This window comes from Pinus tabuliformis, chromosome 5_1 (assembly GCF_031772625.1).
Source record: "Pinus tabuliformis cultivar Carrire ecotype Pingquan chromosome 5_1, CPIR1, whole genome shotgun sequence".
In the NCBI taxonomy this organism is placed as follows: domain Eukaryota; kingdom Viridiplantae; phylum Streptophyta; class Pinopsida; order Pinales; family Pinaceae; genus Pinus; species Pinus tabuliformis.
Window position 1 is genome coordinate 815,302,501 of NC_142305.1, and position 26,869 is coordinate 815,329,369.

The 26,869-nt window shown below is 40.9% G+C and overlaps 1 protein-coding gene across 1 annotated transcript in view; it reads right to left on the reverse strand.

Annotated features, from left to right (window-relative positions):
• LOC149167411 (vacuolar protein sorting-associated protein 60.1-like) overlaps positions 1–26,869 on the reverse strand; it is a 96,619-nt gene that overhangs the window by 53,371 nt on the left and 16,379 nt on the right. Inside the window, exon 3 of the mRNA XM_089431534.1 lies at positions 12,641–12,734. Coding sequence (XP_089287660.1) covers positions 12,641–12,734 — 94 coding nt within the window. The remainder of the gene's footprint in view (positions 1–12,640; positions 12,735–26,869) is intronic.

Below are 26,869 nucleotides of genomic sequence, written 5' to 3' on the forward strand. Positions count from 1 at the left end.
CTTTGTCCAAGAAAAATAAAAGAAGATTCAAGACTAATTTATATCGCAAATTGATGTAAAGAAACCACACTATGTTTAAGGCTCTAACACACTTTCCAACTTTGCTAACTATGCCAAGGAAACTGAATTTGTTTAACTTGGCCATATTAGTAGCATTGATTGTAAGAAAGGCTCTTTTTGCTTTCACACAATTAGGAAAATATCTAGTGTGGTTGACCAATCAAACTTGGCTTTTATTTGACAAATCTAACAACATAAAGATCTGTTAAAATTGGCAACTAGGGCAAAACTGCATGTGGGTCATCTTATTCATGGCTGATAATATTTTTATTAGATTCCTCTCGTCGAGAGGTGTAGGATTCATATAAAAATCATCCAATTCCGATAAGTATTCATGGAGATATGAATTTATTTTGATTATGGAATTATTATCAAGCCGACCTACAACTCATGTAAGCTTAGAAGCCCAACAGTCGCATCTATTCAAACAGCAACATTGTATATAAATACAAAAGAAGTTTTCCTCATTTAGACTTCCTCATCTCATCACATCTTTCTCTCTCTACTGTGCAGAAAAGTGTCTCTTCTCTACTGCGCAAAAAAGGGTCTCTCCCTCACACATGTAAAGCCGGAAGCTGATGCAACTGAAACTGCAACTGCAAAAGTAAAGATTGACCTACGTGGACTAGAAGATCTCATCATTTAAACTGCGTTGTAGGTTCATTTGAACCTCCTCTGAAAGCCGCAACTTTTGGTGGTGGAATCAAGTCAATCCGACGGACGGTTTGCAAAATATCCACTGCCCTAGTTTGAAGCCGGAAGCTGCCGAAACTGAAGCTGCAACTACAAAAGTAAAGTTTGACCTGCGTAGACTAAAAGATCTCCTCATCTGAATTGCGTTGTAGGTTCATCTGAATTGCGTTGTAGGTTCATCTGAACCTCCTCTGAAAGCCGCAACTTTTGGTGGTGGAATCAAGCCGATCGGACGGTCAGTTTGTAAGATATCGTCTGCCCTAGTTTGATGATGAAGCCGCTAATGCTGATGCTGCCGATCTAAGGCTTGCTACTACTGATATGAATCAGATTTATTGTACTATTTCTCTCTGTTGAATTATTGAAGATAAAAGAAGATTTGATCAAAGGGTTTCCCCACACATTGTGGGGTTTGTCCCTGGCTAGCCGCCACATCTTGTGTCTCTTGTCTTGGCTTGTTTTTTGTCGATCGTTGAATGTTCTATCTGCACTTTACTTTATGTACATGTTATTGCTAATCTGTGGAATATAATAAGGAAAAGAAGTAAACTATTATAAGCATAGAAAATACCATAACTTAACAAGGTATTAGAGGTGAGGTGAAGACAAAGCCCGAGCAAGAGCAAGAGCAATCACCGAAGAGAAGATTGGCAAAGCTATCCTAAAAGAAAGATGGGGTCCTCAACACTCTTTCCTGCCGAAGACAAGCTCCGTGAAAAGGCTGACTATCACGGATGGAAGATGTCTATCGATCTAACCCTTGAGGATCAAGGAGTGTTGGATCATGTGAGAGGCAATATTGTTGAGCCTCCATCAAATGCACCTCCTGCTGTCAGGAACAAATGGAAAAACGGAGAAATTAAAGCGAAAAAGATCATCCGGGACTATCATAAGCACTTGGTGGCCTACATCTCTGAACTAGACACCTCCAAGGAAATCTACGATAGATTGGTGAGTTTATTTAAAGTTAATGATGCAAATCAAGTTTTGTTTCTTAGAAATAAGCTGAGGGAAATCAAGAAGGGTAAAGATGAGAGTATGCAAGCATACTTCTTAAGAATCACCGAGATCAAGAACGATCTCCTATCTATTGGGGAGGCTATTACTGACAGAGAAATGGCACTCACAACTCTTGGAAGATTACCATCCGAATGGTATGTGTTCAGGACTACTCTTCTGAACAATAATGTAATTCCTGTTTCAAGGAATTAATGGATAGATGCATTCAAGAAGAAACAAGGGTAGAAGAGCCAGAAATGCCCTTGCCTAAAAGTCCTCCTGCTGCTTTTTCTTCTCATGCTAAGAAAAGAAATAATTCTGGGTCTAAATCGAAAAGAAAGGCTGGACCTAAGGGTGGAAGAAAAGGACGATGTTTCATTTGCAATAAAGCAGGTCACTATGCAAGGGAATGTCCTGATAGAAAGGACTCTCACCATGACGATGATCAAAATCCCTCTCATGGTAATCGAAGGAATGGAAAATTCAACAACAAAGGTAAAAGGAATGCTGGAAATCAAGGAAGAGGGCAACCATTCAAGAAGGCTAGAAATTCCAAGTATGAATCTAACATTGTTGACAATAAGCAGGTTGAATATTATCTACCAGCTGCTCTATCTACCTCCGCTCCTTCGGACTCAATGGGAATTTGGCTCATTGATAGTGGTGCCTCAAGACACTTCACTGCTTACAAAGAAGTACTTCGTAATCTGGTAGAGAAAGAAACTACCCTGGAAATTGTCCTTGGAGATGACATGAAATACCCCGTGAAAGGTGTAGGCAATGTTTCTCTCAAATTGAATCAAGGTAATACGATTCACTTACAAGATGTATTATATGTACCCGATCTCAAAAAGAACTTGGTATCCATGTCGGCAATGGAAGACAAAGGCTACAAGGTAACCTTCAACGATGGCAAGGTACGTATATGGAAAAATAATGTTAAAGATGCTTTCACTCTTGGGTTTCGAGTTGATTCTTTATATCAGGTCGGTGGAAGTCCGCTAGGTGTCATGTCTTGTGACACAACTCTTCAGTCCGAACTTTGGCATCGGAGGTTTGCCCCCCTTCATTATAAAGCTCTACTCGATGTAAGACAAATGGTGACAGGGATGCCCGAATTTCGAGTAGAGAAAGAAGGTGTATGTCCAGGACGTGCCGAAGGAAAGCTCAAAAGGGGACCATTCCCCTCAAGCCTAAGCAAGACCTCCGATATATTACAATTGGTTCACTCAGGCATACCTGAGGTTGGCATTAAGAGGGAGACTACTACACCACATACTCCAGAGCAGAATGGTGTGGCACCGTACGATTGTGGAAGCTGTCTCTATGGGTAGAAGATGTAACAATGCCTGATGTGGAAGAATAGATGGATCCTATTTATCCACCTGAGCCTTCCTCTTCCAGAAAGAGGCCTTCATGGCTTAGGGGGATACTTGATGATGCTGAAAAACATGCTGCACCCCGAGGAACCTTCCATGAAAGTAAGAAATCTAACAGGTGTCAGGGATACCTGACCATCATGAGCACGATCATACAAAATTATCCTTCATCATTCTCAAATGTTGTCAAGCATCAAGTATGGAAGGATGCTATGACCATTATGGAGAATGATGTCTAGGAAGTAGTTCCCAGACCCCAGGACAAGACAATTGTTACTTCAAAATGGCTTTACAAGATAAAGCTGCAACAGATGGAAGTACGGAATAGTATAAGTCTTGTTTTGTTACTCGTGGTTTCTCCCAGAAGGAAGGTATAGACTATGATGTGATATTGCACTTGTTGCCAGATATACGACCATCCGCTTGATCATAGCCCTTGTGGCTTCACAAGGATGGAACCTACATTAGATGGATGTCAAGACCGCGTTCTTGCACGGTTCGATCAAAGAAGAGGTCTATGTGGAGCAATTCGAAGGATTTGAGATTTATGATTGAAAATCTCATGTATGCAGGTTGAAGAAGGCTCCCTATGGGCTGAAGCAAGCACCCCGAGCATGGTATGAGAGGATCGATAGCTACTTGATGAAGCTGAGATTCACTAAGAGTGAAGCCTATCCTAACCTTTACTTTAAGGTTGAAGATGACAAGCCTCTCATACTGGTGTTGTATGTGTATGACCTCTTTCTAACAGGTGCATACCCTCTCATTCACAAATGTAAGAGGGAGTTGGCTTCTGAATTTGAAATGAAGAACCAAGGACTTGAAGTGTGGCAGAAGCCAAGGGAAATTTTCCTATCTCAAGGAAAATATGTGGTGAAGATTCTGAAAGGATTTGGTATGGTGGACTGCAAGCCTGTGATTACCTTGAGGATCTTAACTTTCAGAAGTTATATGGTAGTGATGTCGGACCAGATTTGGGAAATGCCTCTGAGTTTCAAAAAAAAACTCATTCGTGTTGATGTTCTTGGTGAACCTCCGTCCGAACATATGTTTTGCAGTTAGCATTGTGAGCTCATATTTGGTTGAGCCTCACTATATTGGTGCCAAGAATCTTCTGAGATGTCTTCAGGACACAATCCCTCATTGATTGAGATACACTGCTGGAAATATGAAACTGCATGATTATTCGAATGCTGATTAGGCAGGTAGTGTGGAGGATCACTAGAGCACCTTTTAGTGTCGTTTCTCTTTGCATTCTACTTCGATATAATGGATGAGCAGGAAGCAAAAGTCGATTGCCATAAGCATCGCTGAGACCGGATACATATCTACGAGTATGATCTCGTATGAAGCTACCTGATTGGGGAAGCTCTTCAGTGCGTTGTTTGAACACATACCATTGTGATTCTCTGTAACAACCAGAGGTGGGATTCGATTATTGAGGAATCCCGTATTCGTCGATTGCTCCAGCAGATAAACATCATCTAGGATATGGTAAGTCGATGAGCAAGGAGGCTCCATCGCATTAAGATGATGTACAGGTCGATACACCTTGTCAAAGCCCCGACGAAAGATCTCATCTGTGATTTTATCAAACGACCTGGAGTCGTCAAGAAACCCTTGTACAAGGGTCCTGCATGTTGCATACCTTGAGCTCTGGGAGCTTTGAGGGCTTGCTATTCTTACTAAAGCAACATACGACCACAGGGTGACTCACCCTCCCCTGGTGGTGCGCATTGGAACAAGATGATTCGTTCTCTTGTGTGACAAGATGATTCGCTCTCTTAAGGAACAGGATGATTCACTCTCTTGTGTAGCAGGATGATTAGTTCTCCTGTGAGGCCTAGATTGATGTGTTCTCCATGGCGATTGTAGCAGGATTGATGTGTTCTCCTGTGAGGCCTGGATTGATGTGTTCTCCATGGCGATTGTAGCAAGATTGATGTGTTCTCCTGTGAGGATAGGATTGATTAAGTTCTCCTGTCGAGGCATCCTACCCATGCAGTCTGGGACTCATGGGAAGTACCTCTCATCTGATCAATGAGCAGGGAAATGAAGTTAGGGACCATAGTAGTACCGATGGACGCATCGTTGTATCTACCGTACTCCCTACCCTAGGATGACCTCCATTGATCTGGGATCAATGATACTAGTCTGGGACCAGTGGTAGGAGTTGTACCATACTATGACGCTGACTTCGGGTCAATTGAGACTAGTCTGGGACCAATGGTACATACTCTGAGACTGACTTCGTGTCAGTGCAGTACTGGTCTGCGACTAGTGAGAGTGGTACATACTATGACACTGACTTCGGGTCAGTTGAGACTGGTCTGGGACCAGTGGTATACTCTCTGAGACTGCGATACTGGTCTGGGACCAGTGGTAGGAGTGGTACCTACGATGAAGCTGACTTTGGATCGGTTGAGACTGGTCTGGGACTAGTGGTACGCACTCTGAGACTGACTTTGAGTCAGTGGAGGATGATACTGGTCTGGGACCAGTGGAGTTGTACTCACTATGACGCTGACTTCGGGTTGTTTGAGACTGGTCTGGGACCAGTGGTACATACTCTGAGACTGACTTTGAGTCAGTATGATACATCCTCGATCATTTCTTCTTCTTCATAATTCAGACAAAAGCAGAGCAGAACAGAACAATGCAAAAGCAGAGCAGAACAATACAGATCAGTACAGGGCAGAACAAGAAAAAGCAGGACAGGTAGAATAGAGTAGAGCAGGGCAAGGGACAGGCTGTACAGGGCAGTGCATTTGACGGATGAATAGTAACAACCGATAGACAGATTGCAGATGAAGTTCTCCCTAGTTGTGAGAGAGTGTTAAAATTGGCAACTAGGGCAAAACTTCATGTGGGTCATCTTATTCATGGCTGATAATATTTTTATTAGATTCCTCTCGTCGAGAGGTGTAGGATTGATATAAAGATCATCCGATTCCGATAAGTATTCATGGAGATATGAATTTATTTTGATTATGGAATTATTATCAAGCTGACCTACAACTCATGTAAGCTCAAAAGCCCAACAGTCGCATCTATTCAAACACAAACATTGTGTATAAATACAAGAGGACTTTTCCTCATTTGGACTTACTCATCTCATCACATCTCTCTCTCTCTCTACTGCGCAGAAAAGAGTCTCTTCTCTACTGCACAAAAAAGGGTCTCTCCCTTACACATGTAACGCCGAAAGCTACCGAAACTGAAACTGCAACCGCAGAAGTAAAAATTGACCTACGTGGACTAGAAGATCTCCTCATCTGAACTGCGTTGTAGGTTCATTTGAACCTCCTCTGAACGCCGCAACTTTTGGTGGTGGAATCAAGTCAATCCGACAAACGGTTTGCAAGATATCCACTGCCCTAGTTTGAAGACAAACGCTGCCGAAACTGAAGCTGCAACTGCAGAAGTAAAGTTTGACCTTCGTGGACTAGAAGATCTCCTCATCTGAACTGCGTTGTAGGTTCATTTTAACCTCCTCTGAAAGCCGCAACTTTTGGTGGTGGAATCAAGCTGATCCGACGGTCGGTTTGTGAGATATCGTCTGCCCTAGTTTGATGATGAAGCCGCTAATGCTGATGTTGCTGATCTAGGGTTTGCTACTGCTGATATGAATCAGATTTATTGTACTATTTCTCTCTGTTGAATTATTGAAGATAAAAGAAGATTTGATCAAAGGGTTTCCCCACACATTGTGGGGTTTGTCCCTGGCTAGCCGCCACATCTTGTGTCTTTTGTCTTGGCTTGTCTTCTGTCGATCGTTTAATGTTCTATCTGCACTTTAGTTTATGTACGTGTGATTGCTAATCTGTGGAATATAATAAGGAAAAGAAGTAAATTGTTATAAGCATAGAACATACCATAACTTAACAAGATCAATTTAGGTGTTGAGATTGGCAATATTAGGAATTTGAGCCAAGGTATGATTTTGACAAAATTAGCATGCTTGCCAACTGGGATACTAAGGTGAGTTAGTTTACATGCAAGAATGTCAATCAAGAATAGTAAAACTGAATCTGCGTTTGAATTTGAGCAAAAGTAACAAGCCAGACAACTAGCTCTAGTAATTCAACCCATTTTTGATTTGACATTTATGGCAAGACAAATTAGGTCATTGAAAGGTCAAACTAGCAAGAGTTAGCGCTAGGCCATTTGGACCGTCATCTCTGAAACCGGATTCGTCCAAAATAGGCCACGTGTCTAAATCCCACGAATCCGACACGATTCGATGGGAATTTGAATCCAAAAATGGGACACGACGTGTCCTAACGGGACATGATCGAATCCCGGTTGTGTCTCGATTTTGGGATTCGAATCCCAAAAAAGTGAAACCCGCGGCATAAAAACAACGCTATTCTTTGCAAAGTTTTCCACTGGCACTTGTCAATTTGCAAGATATGATGTGATTAGAGACAGGGGGGCTAAGAAGCCCTATTCTTGGTGGGCAAATCATGGGGCAACAAGCCCTCCTCTTTAGCAGTTAGCCATGAGGCTCCTCTCTTAAGTGACTTCATCCTCTTGTTGCGAGAGGAATTGGAGCACATATGTGAATTTGTATAGTGTGAAGAGCAGGCTTGAGCAGGCCAGGGCAGAGACAATGGTGTATGTGCACACCAACCTTCGCCTTATTTACAAGCAGAGGGAAGAGTGGTTGAGGGGAAAGACAAAGATGTGGGATGTCTTTCCTGATGATATGGGTCTGGACGGCAATGTTGAGTTGGCATTGACCAACATGGATCTCAATGATCCAGTGCTAGAGCATGTTAGATTTGATGACAATGATATTTTAGAGGGGTCATCCTCCACACCAGCGGATGCAGAGGCGACTATGGATACAAGGGAGGAGGAGGATGCAGAGGAGAGAAGTGGTGACCATGATGATGAGGACATTGATGCTGATTCTGATGATGACTATGAGGATTGATGACTCATGAGTCATGGGCTACCTATTGCCTTGAGGCTTGTATACCTGTAGTTGTTTTATATTTTCTATTTCTATTTGCCATTGGCATTGCACTACCTATGTAACACATGACTTAATGAGAAAACTACCGTTGTCAGTGTCTTTATCTTACTATCTTGTAAGTTGTCTTTCATTTATGAATCATGATTTATGTGACATGTATTTGAATTTTGCATGTACTATGCTTGCTATAATGTTACTAACTTACTTTGTAAACAATAAAACTAACATCTAGATGAAGATCTATGTTTGAAATCAATGAATTTATATCATTAATGAGAATTTGTGTAAAAAATATCTAATTTGTAATGTGTATATATATATATATATATATATATATAATGAATCCTATGTGTCCTGTTCCGGGGGGTCAACGTGTCCGAATCCGACACTTGAATCCCCATATCCTACAAATACCGAATCCCCATGTCAGGTTACTTAGACCATCATATAGATGGATACCATCCAACTAACTATCATGTGTCACACTAGGAGAACAGTTCACTTAACACTGCTCTTGACTTGGTATCCTCGAACTAAAAACTTTAACATGAATTTCAAATTTCTTAGCTAGTTCAATAATTATAGTTTTATTGCAATGATGTATTTATTATTTATTATTTATCTTTATGCACATAGTGAATTTAAAATAATAATAATAATACTTATTATATATATCTATATGTTTTGATGTCGTCCCTTGGAAAATTTGGGGGTGCGCTCTAGCCGTACCGGAAACTCGTCCCCTCGTCCCCAAAGGCAGTGCAACGTAGTTTATTTTTAAGCAATATTGAAGGCACTAGTTTTATGTATGCTAATCTTTTATTTATGTATTGATGGTTATTGAAGTATATATTATTTCATATTGCTCATCATATTTGCTCATAATCTCAAGTAATCCAAATTAACCTTGACATCTCCTAGAAACCTCACATTACTTTTTAACTTAGCTTTAGAATTTCAAATTTCAAAGCTAGTTCAATAATTATAGTTTTATTGCAAGACAACTAGCTCTAGTAATTCAACCCATTTTTTATTTGACATTTATGGCAAGACAAATTAGGTCATTGAAAGGTCAAACTAGCAAGAGTTAGCGTTAGGCCATTTGGACCGTCATATAGATGGATACCATCCAATAACTATCATGTGTCACACTAGGAGAACAGTTCACTTAACACTGCTCGACTCAGCATCCTTGAACTAAAACTTTCAACTTGGATTTGAGATTAGAGATTATATATTTGGTTTTGTAATTATTAACATGAATTTCAAATTTCTTAGCTAGTTCAATAATTATAGTTTTATTGCAATGATGTATTTATTATTTATTATTTATCTTTATAGACATAGTGAATTTAAAATAATAATAATAATATTTATTATATATGTGTATATATTGTTGTCGTCCCTTGGAAAATTTGGGGGTGCACTCTAGTCATACCGGAAACTTGTCCCCTCGTCCCCACTATCCCCCTGTCCCCAAAGGCAGTGCAACATAGTTTATTTTTAAGCAATATTGAAGGCTCTAGTTTTATGTATGCTAATCTTTGATTTATGTGTTGATGGTTATTAAAGTATATTTTATTTCATATTGCTCATCATGTTTGCTCATATTCTCAAGTAATCCAAATTAACCTTGACATCTCGTAGAAACCTCACATTACTTTTTAACTTATCTTTTGATTTAGGGACCACCCCCCTTAGCTTACCTAGGAGAGAGGTTTAATGAAGAGAGATGGGAATAGGTGCCAACCCCATCTCTTAGTATTTCCACCAAACCACACCTTGTTGGGTTAAGGGTTTTTCCTCACTAACATAGGTGTGTGTGACAAGCGGCAACAACGGACCCAGTGGACACATGTGGACCCGGATGGGAAAAGTGATGAATGGGGCTAAAATAAGTGGAAGGGAGTGATGTATATGATGTCGGAAAGCAGGACCACGCAATGAAGATCGAGATTTCCTATGTAGTGTCAACCCTAGAGCTAATGACTAGGAAAGGAGATCCCACAGGACTAGGATACAAGGCTAATCACGAAATCGGGCAGTGGAGACAAGAGTACAAACCTAGCCCACTCTTTCTGTTGAATCCCCGCACCAATCCAAGCCCAAAAGTGCCCATGACAAATAAGGAAAATTATTCAACTATACCAATGAAAAGCCATACCTTCGGGGTCGGGAGGCCCCCCTTCAAACATACAATCATAACAAGTAGGCGAAGGACCACGTGGCTAGCTCAGGTGGCGGAGATAATGGCACATCAAGCTATCCGGTGGCTGCAAGGGGCTGCTAGCTATCGGTTGAGGACCATCTAAGAGAAAAAAAATTCTCCTATATACACTACCCACAAGTGGTGAGTAACAGGGACCATGCTATCTCAATCAAGGTTTCCCAAGTAGTGCCCTTCCTAAAGCCATGGGCCATTAGGGGAAGTCCCACTGGACTAGGATTAAGATTAAGCCCCCATTTAAGGTGAGGGAACAAAACCACGATCAAAGCCCTTCCTTCTTCCAAGTCACCCAATAATCCATGCCAAATGCCCAAATGAAAAACAAGCATAACCATGCAATTGCATAATGAATAACACAACTTTTGGATCAGACTGACCACGTTCTGACATGTGCTCTTGACAAATGGGCAAGGAAACATATAATTGATGGAGGTGGCGGAGATAAAATGGCACATTACATCGGCTGCAAGGTGGCTGCCAGCGGGAAGAAGATGATTAGGAGAAAAGTTTTCCTTGAGGTACCCACTTTTGGTGGTTTACACCACCTATTCATGAGCTCCTTCAATCAATATTCAAACACCATAAAAGAGAAATCTGCCATAGAATCTTCTAGTGCTTCGTTTAAGATCCTTCATCTTCAACTCTACCCAGCACAGACTTACAATCTGTCCAACTCTGTCTTTAAATTGATTATTTAATATGGCACCAATGCCATAATGTGCATAAAAGATGCCATAAGACTTTAGATCTATTACAAATTTATGGATATGAAATACATGACACTACCCACTTTTTGTGTCAAAACCATATTGTTGATAACCACACCATGATCATTGCAATCAGCATAATACTCAAATAATTCAATTCCATCGTTTAATTTGTTTACAATAGAACAATAGAATACTATATTGAATGCAGATCAATTTGATACTTTGTCTTAACATTGTATGGAGGCCGCTATAACTTTTTACAATATCCTATAAATTTTGGATAGAAACTAAAATGGTTATTTGTTTTACCATTTCCAAAATTTCCAAGAACTAATGGTTTAAGACTTGAGCTAAATAAACTAGTGAATCAAACAATCTCAGATATTGATAATATCATATAACAAATGTTCATGATCACAACTTCAAGGTTTATGAGAACATAAATGGTGAAAATTGGCTTCACTGCTCCAACAATAACAAGTAGATGGTTTAGCAAATTTTGAATAAACTAAAAAAGACACCAATAGAACATCCCCTCCAACTTCGCCAAATAATGCTGTCAAATTAAAAGTGTTAATGTCAATGTCATAAAAGTAAGAACTAATTGCCTCTACAATTTTATATTTTGTGTATAAAATTCAACTATAATAAAATAAGCATGTCTGTGTTAAGAAACTATCATAAAATAAGCATGTCTATGTTAAGAAACTATCTAAAGAGACTTCTAGGAATCCTTTCTAGTAATTATTACTGAAATGTTTAACCGCTTAACCTTCTCACGAGTTAAATTTCATCCATTCTAAACAAGTACGTATTAAAAATAAAAATTAATTGTAATGATGTTGTAGAATCTAATGTGAAAAGTACAAACTTTATCAATTCTGCTATGGATGTTTCGTTATAAACAAAAAAGTCCGATTCATCCTTTGTGGCAAGTAATTTCCCAATTCTACTTTAGATTCCACAACACTCCACCTAGACTCCAGCATGAACCTCTAAGCCACAATAAGTGAATCTATGAAACAGATATTACAAAAATATTCAAAGCGACGTAATTTAAAATTAGACCATATACAGCTATAATAATTGCATAATATGTAATGAAGTCTGAAAATGGACTCAACTGAGGAAGAAAGACATACAAGAAAATTTTGATTTTAATAACAGTTTTAGGACCTGCGACTCCAATTTTGTACAAACAATAATACTTTTTTAACACAGAAGAAAAGGTAAAATACTGCAAAATGAGATACCGCAAATGATTCTATGCTATAATACGCCTATCTCGTTTTTTCTATCGAATAAAATTGGATAACATACGATAAATCATTCTCATAAATAAAGATTTTCTATGGTATGCTATCCAATTTCATTATTCGCATGCTTCTCAATTTGTTTGACGTCTAAGCCATATCGTTTTTCATATCCTTCATGATATCCATTTCTTTCTGTTGAGAGATTTTTTGCCAACACATTTTAAAATGAAATAGAGTAAGACGAAGAAAAGCATTGAATCAGGAGGAAAAAAGTGAGATCTACAAGCTACGCTTCAACAAATGTCAGAAATGATAGCCAGAGTAGTAATTCTTACTGTATGTTGAGCATCTTTTATACCCTCTGATGCAAATGAAACTTGATCGAGGCTAAAAGCTTGATTGTAAAGCATATCTCTCTGCCCTTCATACCTATTGCAGATACCACAGAAATATGGAACAAATACACAAAATATTAGTATTTCATAGACAAAAGAAAATAATTCAAGGCATCAAGGGCAGTTCATTTTCAAAAGAATATATCAACTGCCATTTCGTAATATGCTGGAAAAATTTACTTCATTTTGTAATAGGCTGGAAAAGTTTACTTCCATATTCTATCATGTAATTAAAATGATTTACAATTGTGATCCATAATCTCTAATTTCACTATTTAACCTGTGAAGGAAAATGCATGAAAGGTATCCAAATTATTGAGTCAGCTTACACATTCAAGCAATGTTGCAAAAATCGCAATCGGCGAGGGGAAAAATCAGAAAATACAAAAATATTCATTTTTTTCAATTTTTTTAATATCTAAAGCATCTACAACATAAAATAAATACATTGACAAATAAATATGATAAAAGAACTAATATATAAAATATGTAATATCATTTCTAGTGCTACATCACACATAACAGTGAAATCATGTCCTTCCCGGATGCGGGTGACAATTAAGGACAGTAAGGTGGCAGCCAACTAGGTTGGCGTGTGGCGAGACCACATGGCCTCCCGCAGGTTGGCACAGAGGTCCAAAAATGGCATTTACAATCGCCATAAATGCACCTTATGCGAGCGTTGCCTCCAATCTATTAACCGCCATCAACCTCAGCTCAATGCAAACATGAATTCTCGAGAGAATTTCACCTCTGCTTCTGCCTATCAACCTCTGCCACTACAATGCCTCTGCCCTCAAGCCGTGACTGTACCCAACTCCCGCACCACCACAGGGAGACGCTGCCACCTCCTTTGCTGCATTGATTTCGGCCCGAGCATCCACTTCACCCATAGCCTGGATTGTCATTTTATCTTCCCTTCGGCCCTGGCTGCTCACCCCTCTGCTGAGCAGTCCGCAAGCTCCATTGTGTCGTTGCACCCCATTGTGCCCAATTCTGGAAGAAATTCACATATGCCTGTAGACAGTATGGTGCGACACCGTATGCGCAGCCGCAGGGGCGGGAGCCGAGGGAGCCTGAGTCGCCCCCAGCACTCTCCTGCTTCGGATACCACTTCCTCTCTGGCTGAGCAAATCCCTGGACGTTACCCAAATACACGCAGTGGAAGAGGTCGCCTCCACTCGGTGGCCTCTGCCTCACCTCCCAGCAGCTTCCCTTCCATTTCTGCCTCGTCTCTCAGAGGCACTCCACCCATTCCTCAACTGCATTCCCAGAATGCCCAATTCACCTTCCGCTCTACCCTGAACAAGCCCCTCATCACGGCCACCATAACCATTCTCTTTCACGAGGCAGAGCAGATCATTGAGGAACAAGCCACCGAGGTTGGTGGACGCACCAATGTAATTGAGGAGCAAGGAACGACGGGGGGTGGTAGCACCAGGGCAATTGGGGTATCGGACATTGCTGGTGGTGGGCGCACCACAACAGGGTGCAACCACACCAAAGCCATACCGGAACTGGCTCAGACGAGCATTCAAGGAGCAGGGGAGTGGAACCAGGAGCAGAAGACAAGACGTGCAGGGAAGGAGGTGAATTGGGTAATGGACGAATATTGTTGTCTCGTCGAGGAAGAACACCAGGCATTGCAGGCTGGCAACACGGAGACCTCGCTTCTGGCAGGTGGCGACATGGAGGAGTACAGGTGCTTCATCGTGGAGGAACACCCTCCGTCTCCGCCACGTCCCTAGTCTGCCACCTTGATGCTGCGTGTCTGCCTCATTGTCTGCCACCTTGTTGCCACTCAACGCGCCACACAGTTTGCCACTCAGCATGCTACGTGTCTCAGGTTTTTTGGGACTCTGTTTTTCAGTTTTTTGTTTTCAATGGGGTTTCGGTGAAAAAACTATGAGTTTTTGGCTCTTTAGTTGGTTTTTTTTGTCTCATTAGATACAATGATAACAAACTGGATGCTTTGTTGGTTTCCCCTGCGTGGGCAGCAAGCTAATTCTCTGAACTCTTTTCTGTTACAGACTGGTTTCCCTTCTGGGCAGTTCAGATCCAGACTTTGCTGGTTGTTGCCATTCCTCTGGCATAGTTAAGTATAGGCTCCGGCCTCAGTGTATGATATCTTTTTTTCATTAATAGAATTAGTATAACTTAGAAAAAAAAAAACAGTGAATCATGTCCTGAATAATATATCTTGACTCCTCAGCCTCAAAATATCAACAAAAAATATAATAGTGTATCTCATATCATGAGTCATAATGTCATATATAATGAAATGAGCCAAATAACTAATACTATTGATTTCCTCTACCCCTCTTGCGAGAAAATGCAATAGCTTTCCCTTTCCCTCTAGATGTAGATGCCGGTGGAGTTGGCAGTGGACTCCACTGCGCTCTAGAATTTCAAACACGAATTTCTCTTGCTTGGGATGCTAAAATCTCTGTTTTTCTCCTCCTCTGCCCTAGTAGTCGCCTTCCTCTCCTCCTCAGCTCTCAAACAAGTCCGTTGTCTGCTAAAAATGACAAATAAAACCCATGAAATCGCTTTTAAAACACGTTGTCTCGGAGCTCCACGATTTTTGCTTATCGAATCACGATTTTTTCAACGATTTTTTCGAAAAAATAAATAATAAATAAAAACGGGCAATTTTATTGACGAAGTTAAAAAAACGCAATTTTTTGAAAACATCGCGATTAAATTGCAATGTTCGCAACACTGCATTCAAGAAACCCAATGTCTCTCTACATTGATAGAGCCAATGTTTGTCCATAGGTTGGTTTTTAACTTTTTTCCTATTAATGCTACCATGGAAATGCACATCAATTTTCACTAAATTTGGGAATAACAACATCATTAGGTGCATAATGGATCCCAAATTAATCTCTTCATAAAATGCCTTAAAAATATAATGCCTTCTAAGTCATTACAATTTAAAAAAATCAATACGTGTTATTAACATGTACCTACATCCATCTCGAAGCTCCTACAAATTCCTTCATTATTTCACTTCTTAATGAAAATGATTTCTTGTTCACGGTTAATCACGCTCAAAACTACCACATTACAACCTTACAATACACATGCAATGTCAAGCACATGATAGAACAGTGAATTACATTTCTTATTAACGTAGATGTACATTTTTAATACATTGGTGTGATTGTTGGATTCATATTCCAACGTCTCTTGGACTCCTTTGATTGTTTAACTTCCATACCATAACCCTTAGAGGTTTAGGTGTCCAACATTCCCCCCTCTTAATCCAAAGGGGTATGTATGGGTCCAAGAAGAGAGTTGTAATACAAAATGTGCAAAAATGCATGGCAGCACTAGGTTGAATGTGCTCTCTGAAATGTTGGTATAAGGGGGTGGTTTAAGGATGACCACCAACACTGGAATGCTTAGTGTAGTTCCCGGAACTCTTCCAAGTCTGGCAAGAAGCTGAAATCTTCTGCTAGAGGAAGTGTCCCTAATGCTTTGGAGAGGGAGACCTTCAACCTGGAAAAGGGAGGTCTACAACCTACGGTGGTTTAAGGATGACCACCAACGCTAGAATGCTTAATGCAATTCCTGCAACTCTTCCGAAACTGGCAAGAAGTTGAAGTCTTCTGCTAGAGGAAGTGCTCCTAATTCTTTGAAGAAGGAGAAGCTCAGCCTAAAAAGGGAGGTCCCACCACACATAGATGGTTTAAGGTTGACCACCAACCGAAGGCATGCTTTGTCTCTGGCTACAACTATGAATCTGGTATGGCAAGTTGTGGCTCAAGCTCACTTGATGTGGCTTTGAAGCTTGTAGATGACCATCATTTCCCCCCTGTCAGATACAAGGTGAGATGATGGAGAAAACTCAACTACAAGATTGTTCAATACTCTAGAACAAGTTTTGTTATATGATTGAAATATCTTCTTGGTTGTTGAAGCCCATTGCCAAGAAACGATCCATGATTCCATCCAAGATCAATATTTGTCCTTGCAGGAGGCTTGTTTTTTAAGCATATGTGTGAAGAATGAGTACGTTGGCCACAATGCTTGCACGGATGAAGATCAAAACAGTGATTTTTCATATGGCCAACTCTGTCACAATGTTGGCATTTAACAACTTTTGGTTGTGAATATCGAGGAGCAAAATCTGGAACAGGTGAAGGTGAACCACCATGAAGAAACCCAACACTTTGAAGTTGAATAGGCTTGGAATAGTCTGGAATATGAAGGGACACCTTATCATAGCCAAGACCTGTTATGTGCTTGTTGTTGACAAGGTCTTCCCAAGGTCTGATGATTGGTTTGGGAAATGCAGACTGAATTTCCACACCTATATTCAAATCTGCTTCTAAAATAAGCACTTGATTTGAATCAACATTATTGACTCGATGACTTGTTGGTTGTTGATAGGATCTTCTTTCAAAGTTAGATAGGGGATTGTTCCGAACAAAAACAAGTTCAAAAGGATGCTTTTTCTGTTGTAACTCATCCTGTCGAAATTGTGATTCGAGTTGCAAAAATTCTATCTTTTCTTGTGCATTATGCAGACAGGTTTGAATGTCAAAGAGAGTGCCCTTGCTGATGTTTTGTTAATTTTAGGTATGTTCTATTCTAGAGCAATTTATTTCAATTTTAGTTAACTTAATATATTTTCCTGATCAGCAATCACATCAGCATTAAAGTAAACTGCAGATAGAACATAAATATAAATCGCAAAAGACAAGCCAAGACAAGAGGACACAAGATGTGGCGCCAATCAAGGACAAACCCCACAATGTGGGGAAACCCTTGATCAATTCTTCCTTTATGTTCTTCATAGTTCAGCAGAGAAAGTGAGAGAGATAGTACATTTACAATAGAAGTCCATACTTGACTTTTGATATCGCATGAGATCAGTTGAAGACATATTGCTTCAACTGATTGTCTAAGGTGACTCCTTCACCTACCTTAGTGTTGCATCTCGTCCATTTGCTGCACCTTACCATGTAGCACCATCATTCTGTCTCATTCATCATTGTGCTGCCCTTTACTAACATGCCCATGATGTTGCATCTTTCATCATCATGATCTAAGACTGTTCATCCTTTGATGTTCATTGTGATAGGGTTGCTATAGATATGCTACCTACAGTTGTTCATTGCTGCTACAGGTATGCCACCAATCTATCACTGCTATTCATTACTATGATTATGGTGATATCAGGATCAAGACTGTGATCCTTGTCCCTATCCCTTGTAGCATCATAATTGAATCTGAGAGCAAACTTCTTCCATGGTTCTGTGATACATCACGTTGAGGTTGCTACAGGTATGTCATAGTGAGGACAACAGTAGATCACACGCTGAGTTATCTACTTTATCCATCCAAGGGCATCATCTTTATCACAGGGATGTCGAGAGGAGGTTGATCTAGGTTCTGCTGCTCCTTATACCCATTCGAGAATGCAGCTGAACCCTAGATCTATCCCACATAAAAATGTGGATTCATTTTCTTTATGACTGCGGCTCCATGCCTGGACTACGGCTCCAACAACCTTGGTTGTGGCTCCGTTACCTTGACTGCTACTTCATTCTCTTGACCGTGACTCCATTACCATGACTGCGGTCTTTGTTACCCTTACTGCGGCTTTATCACCATGACTGTGGCTACGCAAATTGACTGCGGCATGACCAGCATATGAACGTAACCATGAACAGAGTATAACCAGCATATGAACATCACCATGAACAGCGTATAAATGTGTCTCCATGATCTGTGCATAAGTGTTTCTATGAACTGCGTATTAGTGTCTCAATGACCAACGTATTAGGCCTCTCCTTAGCAACGAATTAGAGCATCACTTTGACTGTGTATAGATGTCTTCATGACTGCGTTGGATTAGGGCATCATCTGTAGCTAGGACATCATACTAGGCCAGCATATTCTTTAGTGTCTCTCCTTCTCCAAAAACCCAAGATGTGGAGAGGAGATCACATGAAGAGTGTGTCAAAATGACTTCAAGTCCTCCTCTATTTATACTAAAACGTAGATGATGAATAGACATGTCTATTGGGCTTTTGAGCCTACATAAGATGCTAGCCAACTTGACAATATGTCTTATAACACAAATAAATTCATAACTCCATGAATACTTGTCGGAATCGGATGATATTTACATCAATCCTACACCTCTCGATGAGAGGGATCCAATAAAAATATCAGCTACTATAAATAAGATGACCCACATGGAATTTGGCCCTAATTGCAAATTTTAACACTCCCTCTCAACTAGGGAGAACTCCATCCGCTGATCCATATGTCCAACTGTACTATCTCTGCCATCAGTGCCCTGCACTGCTATATTCTGCTTAGCTCTGCTCTACTCAGCTCTGCCTCTGCTCATCTCTGCTCTGCTCTGCTCAGCTCAGCTCTTCTCTGCTCTGCTCTGCTGAACCATGAAGAAGAAGAATTGATCGAGAATGTCTCATACCATTCTCCACTGACCCGAAGTTAGTCTCAGAGTGTGTACTACTGGTCCCAGATTAGTCCTCAACTGACCCGAAGTCAGTGTCATAATATGTGCCACTCTCACTGGTCCCAGACCAGTCCTTTACTGACTCGAAGTAAGTCTCAGAGTATGTACCACTGGTCCCAGACCAGTCCTCTACTGACCCGAAGTCAGTGTCATAGTGGGTACAACTCCTACCACTGGTCCCAAACCAGTATCATTGATCCCAGATCAATGAAGATCATCCTAGCATAGGGAGTACGGTAGATACAGCAATGCGTCCATCGGTACTACTATGGTCCCTATCCTCATTTCCCTGCTCATTGATCAGATGAGAGGTACTTCCTATGAGTCCTAGACTGCATGGGTAGGATGCCTCGACAGGAGAACTAATCATCCTGTCCACAGGAGAGCGAATCATCCTGTCCAGTGGATGCCACAGAGAACTAATCATCCTGACCCACAGGAGAGCGAATCATCATGTTCCACAATCACCATGGAGAACACATCATCCAGGCCTCACAAGAGAACTAATCATCCTGCAACACAATCGTCATGGAGAACACATCATCCAGACCTCACAGGAGAACTAATCATCCTGCTACACAATCGTCATGGAGAACACATCATCCAGACCTCACAGGAGAACTAATCATCCTGCTACACAATCGTCATGGAGAACACATCATCCAAACCTCACAGGAGAACTAATCATCTTGCTACATAGTCGCCACAAGGTGTCACAGGGAAAGTTTTGATTCTTTTACCCTGTACACGTACACCACTAGGGGATGGTGAGTCACCCTGTGGTCATATGTCGCTCCAAGAAGTACCCCGCGCCCCCCTGGAGTTCTTAGAGCTCAGTACATCATCAAAAAGTTCTTAGAGTTCTCAAAAAGTCAGGAATTTGACCTTTCCTAGGGGCTTTGTCAAAATGTCAGCGACCTGTTCATCTGTACCGATATGTTGGAGCCTTATAGCTCCTCGCTGCACCATATCTCGAATATAGTGGTACTTGATATCGATATGCTTGGAGCGATCATGAAATACGGGATTCTCTGATAAACGAATCCCACTCTGGTTATCACACAGGATCACAGTGGTATCCAATGTAAATCCAAACAGCTCACTGAAGAGCTTTCGTAACCAAACTGCCTCACAGGTGGTCATGCTAGCAACAATATACTCTGCCTCGGCGGTGCTCAAAGCCACTGACTTCTGCTTCCTGCTCATCCAGGATATCGAAGCAGATCCCAAGGAGAACCAGCACTGAGAAGTGCTCTAGTGATCCTCCACACTGCCTGCCCACTCAGCATTCGAATAATCATGTGGTTTCATATTTCAGCAGTGTATCTCAATCCATGAGAGATTGTGCCCTGAAGATATCTCAGAAGATTCTAGGCACCAATCCAGTGAAGCTCAACCAAATATGAGCTCACCATGCTAACTGCAACATATGTCTAGACAGAGGTTCACCAAGAACATCAACGTGAATGAGTTTATGAAACTCACAGGCATTTCCCAAATCTGGTCCGACATCGCTACCATATAACTTTTGAAAGTTAAGATCCTCGAGGTAGTCACAGGCTTGCAGTTTATCTTTCTACATTCGGAATCCTACTTCCTCTGTCTTCTACAAATGAGAGGGTCTGCACCTGTCAGACATAGGTGCCGGTATGAGAGGTCTATCATCCACAACCTTCAGGTAATGGTTTGAATAGGTTTCACTCCTAGTGAATCTCAGCTTCATCCGACAGCTATCAATCCTCTCATACTACGCCGGGGTGTTTTGCTTCAAGCCATAGAGGGCTTTCTTCCACTTGCATACGTGAGATTCCTGATCATCAATCTCAAACTCCTCGGGTTGTTCCAAGCCTGTGGACCTGCTTTTCATCGATGAGTGCCACCTCGTAACCTTAGACTTCCATTGCTGAAATGGACACCAAGTTCTTCTTGCGATCAGGTACATAAAAGAGATTCTGTAAATGAATTGAGTTACCCCCATTCAGTTGAGGGATAACATTCCCAACATCCTTTCCGGGATAGGTGGCATCAGCTCCAAGTATAATCCCACAATTGTTTCCATTTCTACCAAATTAGAGAGTGTACCCATCTATCCAATGGAGTGCCTTGAAGCACTACAATCAATAAGCCAAATTCCCAAAGAATCTGAAGGAGAGGGCCAATACAAGATAACGCTTCTTTATCTTATCAGAAACAACATTTGATTCTTCATACCTGGGGTTCCTTGCTTTCTCTGAAGAGTCGGTCATGTCCTTGATGACCTGCATTACTTATCATTCCTCTGATCATTGAGGATGTCCCTGGAATGATTATTATCTTCATCAAGAGATGTGTCTTTGCCATTCAGACACTCCTTCGCATAATGGTCGAACTTATTGTAACCAAGGCATCTGCCTTTCCTTCCACCCTTAGATCTGAACTTCCCAATGAAGTGATCTTTAGGTATGCCATCAGAAACTTCCGCTGCGCCATTCTGGTAATATTCTCTGCTTCGACTTCACCCTTGGTGAATTAGAAGAGGGATGAGGAACCCATTGATCCTTGTGTCCTGTCCCAATTGTCTTCGGTGATTGCTCTTTCACTCTTGTTTGGGCATTGTCTTCACCTCAGCTCTGATACCATGTTAATTTTAGGTATGTTCTATGCTAGAGCAATTTATTTCAATTTTAGTTAACTCAATATCTTTTCCTGATCAGCAATCACATCAGCATTAAAGTAAACTGCAGATAGAACATAAATATAAATCGCAGAAGACAAGCCAAGACAAGAGGACACAAGATGTGGCGCCAGCCAGGGACAAACCCCATAATGTGGGGAAACCCTTGATCAATTCTTCTTTTATGTTCTTCATAGTTCAGCAGAGAAAGTGAGAGAGATAGTACATTTACAATAGAATTCCATACATGACTTTTGATATCGCATGAGATCAGTTAAGACATATTGCTTCCACTGATTCTCTAAGGTGACTCCTTCACCTATCTTAGTGTTGCATCTCGTCCATTTGCTGCACCTTACTGTGTAGCACCATCATGCTGTCTCATTCATCATCGTGCTGCCCTTTACTAACATGCCCATGATGCTGCATCTTTCATCATCATGATCTAAGACTGTTCATCCTTTGTTGTTCATTGTGATAGGGTTGCTGCAAATATGCTACCTACAGTTGTTCATTGTTGCTACAGGTATGCCACCAATCTATCACTGTTGTTCATTACTGTGATTATGGTGATATCAGGATCAAGACTATGATCCTTGTCCCTGTCCCTTGTAGCACGTCAAGTTAGCATCATAATTAAATCTGAGAGCAAACTTCTTCCATGGTTTTGTGATACATCACGTTGAGGTTGCTACAGGTATGTCATAGTGAGGACAACAGTAGATCACACGCTGACTTATCTACTTTATCCATCTGAGGGCATCATCTTTATCACAGGGATGTCGAGAGGAGGTTGATCTAGGTTCTGCTGCTCCTTATACCCATTCGAGAATGCAGCCGAACCCTAGATCTATCCCACATAAAAATGCGGATTCATTTTCTTTATGACTGCGGCTCCAACCACCTTGGTTGCGGCTCTGTTACCTTGACTACTACTTCGTTCTCTTAACTGTGACTCTATTACCATGACTACGGTCTTTGTTACCCTTACTGCGGCTTTATCACCATGACTGTGGCTATGTGCATTGACTGCGGCATGACCAACATATGAACGTAACCATGAACAGCGTATAACCAGCATATGAACGTCACCATGAACAGCATATAAATGTGTCTCCATGATCTGTGCATAAGTGTTTCTATGAACTGCGTATTAGTGTCTCAATGACCAACGTATTAGGCCTCTCCTTAGCAACGAATTAGAGCATCACTTTGACTGTGTATAGATGTCTTCATGGCTGCATTGAATTAGGGCATCATCTGTAGCTAGGACATCATACTAGGCCAGCGTATTCTTTAGTCTCTCCTTCTCCAAAAACCCAAGATGTGGAGAGGAGATCACATGAAGAGTGTGTCAAAATGACTTCAAGTCCTCCTTTATTTATACTAAAACGTAGATGATGAATAGACATGTCTATTGGGCTTTTGAGCCTAAATAAGATGCTGGCCGACTTGACAATATGTCTTATAACACAAATAAATTCATAACTCCATGAATACTTGTCGAAATCAAATGATCTTTAGATCAATCCTACACCTCTCGATGAGAGGGATCCAATAAAAATATCAACTGCTATAAATAGGATGACCCACATGGAATTTGGCCCTAGTTGCCAATTTTAACATGTTTACCATCTCATCTACAGTGGAATGTATTAGAGTACTTAACATCTCTAGTATATTATCAAGTTTGCCCATTTTCAAAGAGTTTAATTTTGTGAATTCAAATGTACGCCCAAAACCAAATAAATGGGTGCTCACTTTGCCAAATGTTACACCAAGGCCAAATGAAGAATTAGAATATCAACAAAACTTGCAGAAGCGCCAAAACTAACACCAAATGTAACTATAGTACCAAACCTAGAAAATAGTGCAATGTTGTCCTTCACAAACAATGTATTGCAACATAGGCCACAAAATTTATATCTTGTTTTTCGAAGTAAGGTCGTGCAACCTTGGCAGTCATTGGGCAAAGAAGAAGGTCCTCAAATTAGAAGCAATCACGAGTTTGTTGGATGGTCTTTTATTTCTCAAAGTGTTTAGGCCCAACACACTTCCGCTGCACCACTCTTGCACATTGTAAGGATTCAGCTGCCATTTGCCAGATAGATCCTCCAATGGCCTCTACAGTCGTCTTCTGTTATAAGGAACCAAGGTCCCATTCATAAATGAACCCGTCCAAGCCAACTGAGAATAAACGACCAGATGAACAGGACCTTGAGATAGATTGGCACCAGACAAGGGACGAAATCACAAAGTCATCTCTACCTGGAATTGCCAGTTCGCAGTGCCATCCTACAAAGTCGGGGCGGCACTACAGATTTCAATGATATAAATGGTTGAACGGCAAGGTAGCCAATATAATGAAAACAAATTAACAAACTTAGTCCAGCACAGACATTAAAATGGCATTTCAGCAAACAATGGCTCTTCTCTTGGTTTCTTTGACTCCAGTGCCATTGACTGCTCAAAAATTATTTAAATAAATACACGACTGGACAGCGAACCTTAAGCAATGTTGCAAAATGTAGTCCTTGTCTGCAGAAACTTCAGAGTTCATGTGTTCACTAATAAAGGAGGACTGGCCTTCAGTCTTGACACAAAATAACGACTTAGAGGATCATGCTCTGCTTTCAGTATTAATGGAAAATAACGATTTGGAGCCTCCGCAGGAAATCTTTAAGAAACACTCTGCGCCTACGAAAAAGCAAGAAGAGGAACACAGAGAGGTGCTACCAAAACGTTACAATAAACATTACAGAGGTGTCCGCCGCCGACCATTGATATGTTGGGTAAGATGGTTGAAAAGGGTGTAAGCCCAGACAAACAACTTATGCTACTCTGATTAAAGGTATAGCCAAAGAAGGCAGGAGAGCTGAGGCCATAGAGCTGCGGACTGAGTTAGTCGACAGAAGTGATGGTCATCACAAACTATTCAACGTACATATAATGTTAAACAAGAACAAACGCAACTCGGTCTTGAACGCAGAGATGAGAGCCAACGTACATGCAAAGTAGCAGAGAGCCAACATACATGCAAATCATTGATGTTGCAGGAACGTACACACCAAAAGCTTGGACAATTCAACCCTTCAACGAAATTCATGGAATTCAAGGTTTAATTCCAATGCACAGGAGGAGACTGAAACGCGTTGTCAAACGCAGAGAACAATCCAGGGAATAATGATGGGGAGTCTTCAACAAACATCGTTCCAGCACCATTCTTTTAAGGGAACTCAACGCATACCACTATCTTTTACCATGACCTTCGACAATATTCAACGTAGAATTAAATTTACCAACGCATCACAAAACCAAAATCAGTGCTCACAGCAGGAATTGGCAGAATCTTGTAAAGACTATGGCACCAAGGAAAACTAAATTTGGAACCTGTGCTCTGATACCATGTCAGGCACACATGAATGTGAACAGTCATGAATGATAGAACAGTGAATTACATTTCTTATTAACATAGGTGTACATTTATAATACATTGGTGTGATCGTTGGATTCATATTCCAACGTCTCTTGGACTCCTTTGACTTTTTAACTTCCACACCATAACCCTTGGAGGATTAGGTGTCCAACGCACTCCATGTATTAGCTCACCTCACATGCATATACGCCATAACACAGGAATCAAAACACAAAGATAATTTCATTAAAAAAAATAGTATTACATCTAATGGCCTCTCTGGATTTGGTGGGCATGCTCATTGTTCAATGGCCACACCTTTCAATGCATGAAGGCTACAACTTATATTGGGAAAATACATCATTGTGGATCACTTTAGATCCACAATTTTCTCCACGAGGCTCTCGACATAATATCTAAGATCCCTCACACATCTGATTTTTCACGCTTTTAATCCTTTACAAAATCGATATTACCCTACTTTTTGACAGCTGCAAATTCTAGAACTCGTTCTTGTTGATTTTCTTGGAAGTGGGTCAATGCTCCTACATCAAACTCCCAAGGTAGAAAACTTTATGACCCCCTAGTCATAAGCTCTATGGTCTTCCCATAACATCTTCAACTCGTGAGCTACAACATGCCTCTACAGTAACAAATCTCCACCTTGCTACACGATACCTCACGAAACTTTTTCTTGAGTTTGGGCTTTTGGCATCTCCCTAGTTCTCTTCTCTAGAACCCTATGAGCACTCCTTGCTCTAGGTTGTTTCAAATCTTCTCACCTTCCTTTGATGTCGCCTACACAGAGAAACAAATCTCTTACCAGATCTTCAATCAACTTGTACCTTCTTCTATTGCTTCTCCTCCACACTGCACACAGGTGTGAAAATTTCTGAATCTAACACATTAGAAACCCCTACTACAATTTTTGGTTTACTATCTCCTACTGTTCTTTACATTAACAAGTTATTTAATTACATAAACATCGAAGTAAACACAAATGCAGCCTTCACAGATATACAAATCAACAACTTAAATAAACTGAGACAACACAAGGGACGCCGTTATTTTCAGACAATCGCCACCGAAAAAACCCAATGCAGGAAAATCGGTGCATGATATATGAGGGTTTTATTATTAAGCAAATTTTTGAATAAAACTAGGGTGCCAGAAATGGCTCAACCTTCATAGAATATCCTTGGCAGTAGTAACTCTCTCCTGAGACAAATATTCTGGCAAATCGGCAACCAGATGATCAACCCCACAGTGACTCTGACTATTCCTTGTGCTAGACAACGAAAGCTGCTCCACGCACTCCTTTGGAACTGCATCACCCTCTCCCGGCTGATCTGCTCCACAGAACCTCCTCAGCATAGCCTCTTCAGCCCAGCATCAACCTCTACATCCCTTTGTGTTGTCTGCGTCAACCTATGTGTCTGCCTCTACAGCTTCTGCGTCCTCTACACTGGCCTCCACAGCCTCTGCGTCAACCCTCCTAGGCTCTGCGCTACCTCTTCCGGCACTTTGTTGCCTCTCTGATATGTATTATTCAACCTTGGATCGAAATCCCTTGCTGAACTGCCCCTCACTGCAACTAAT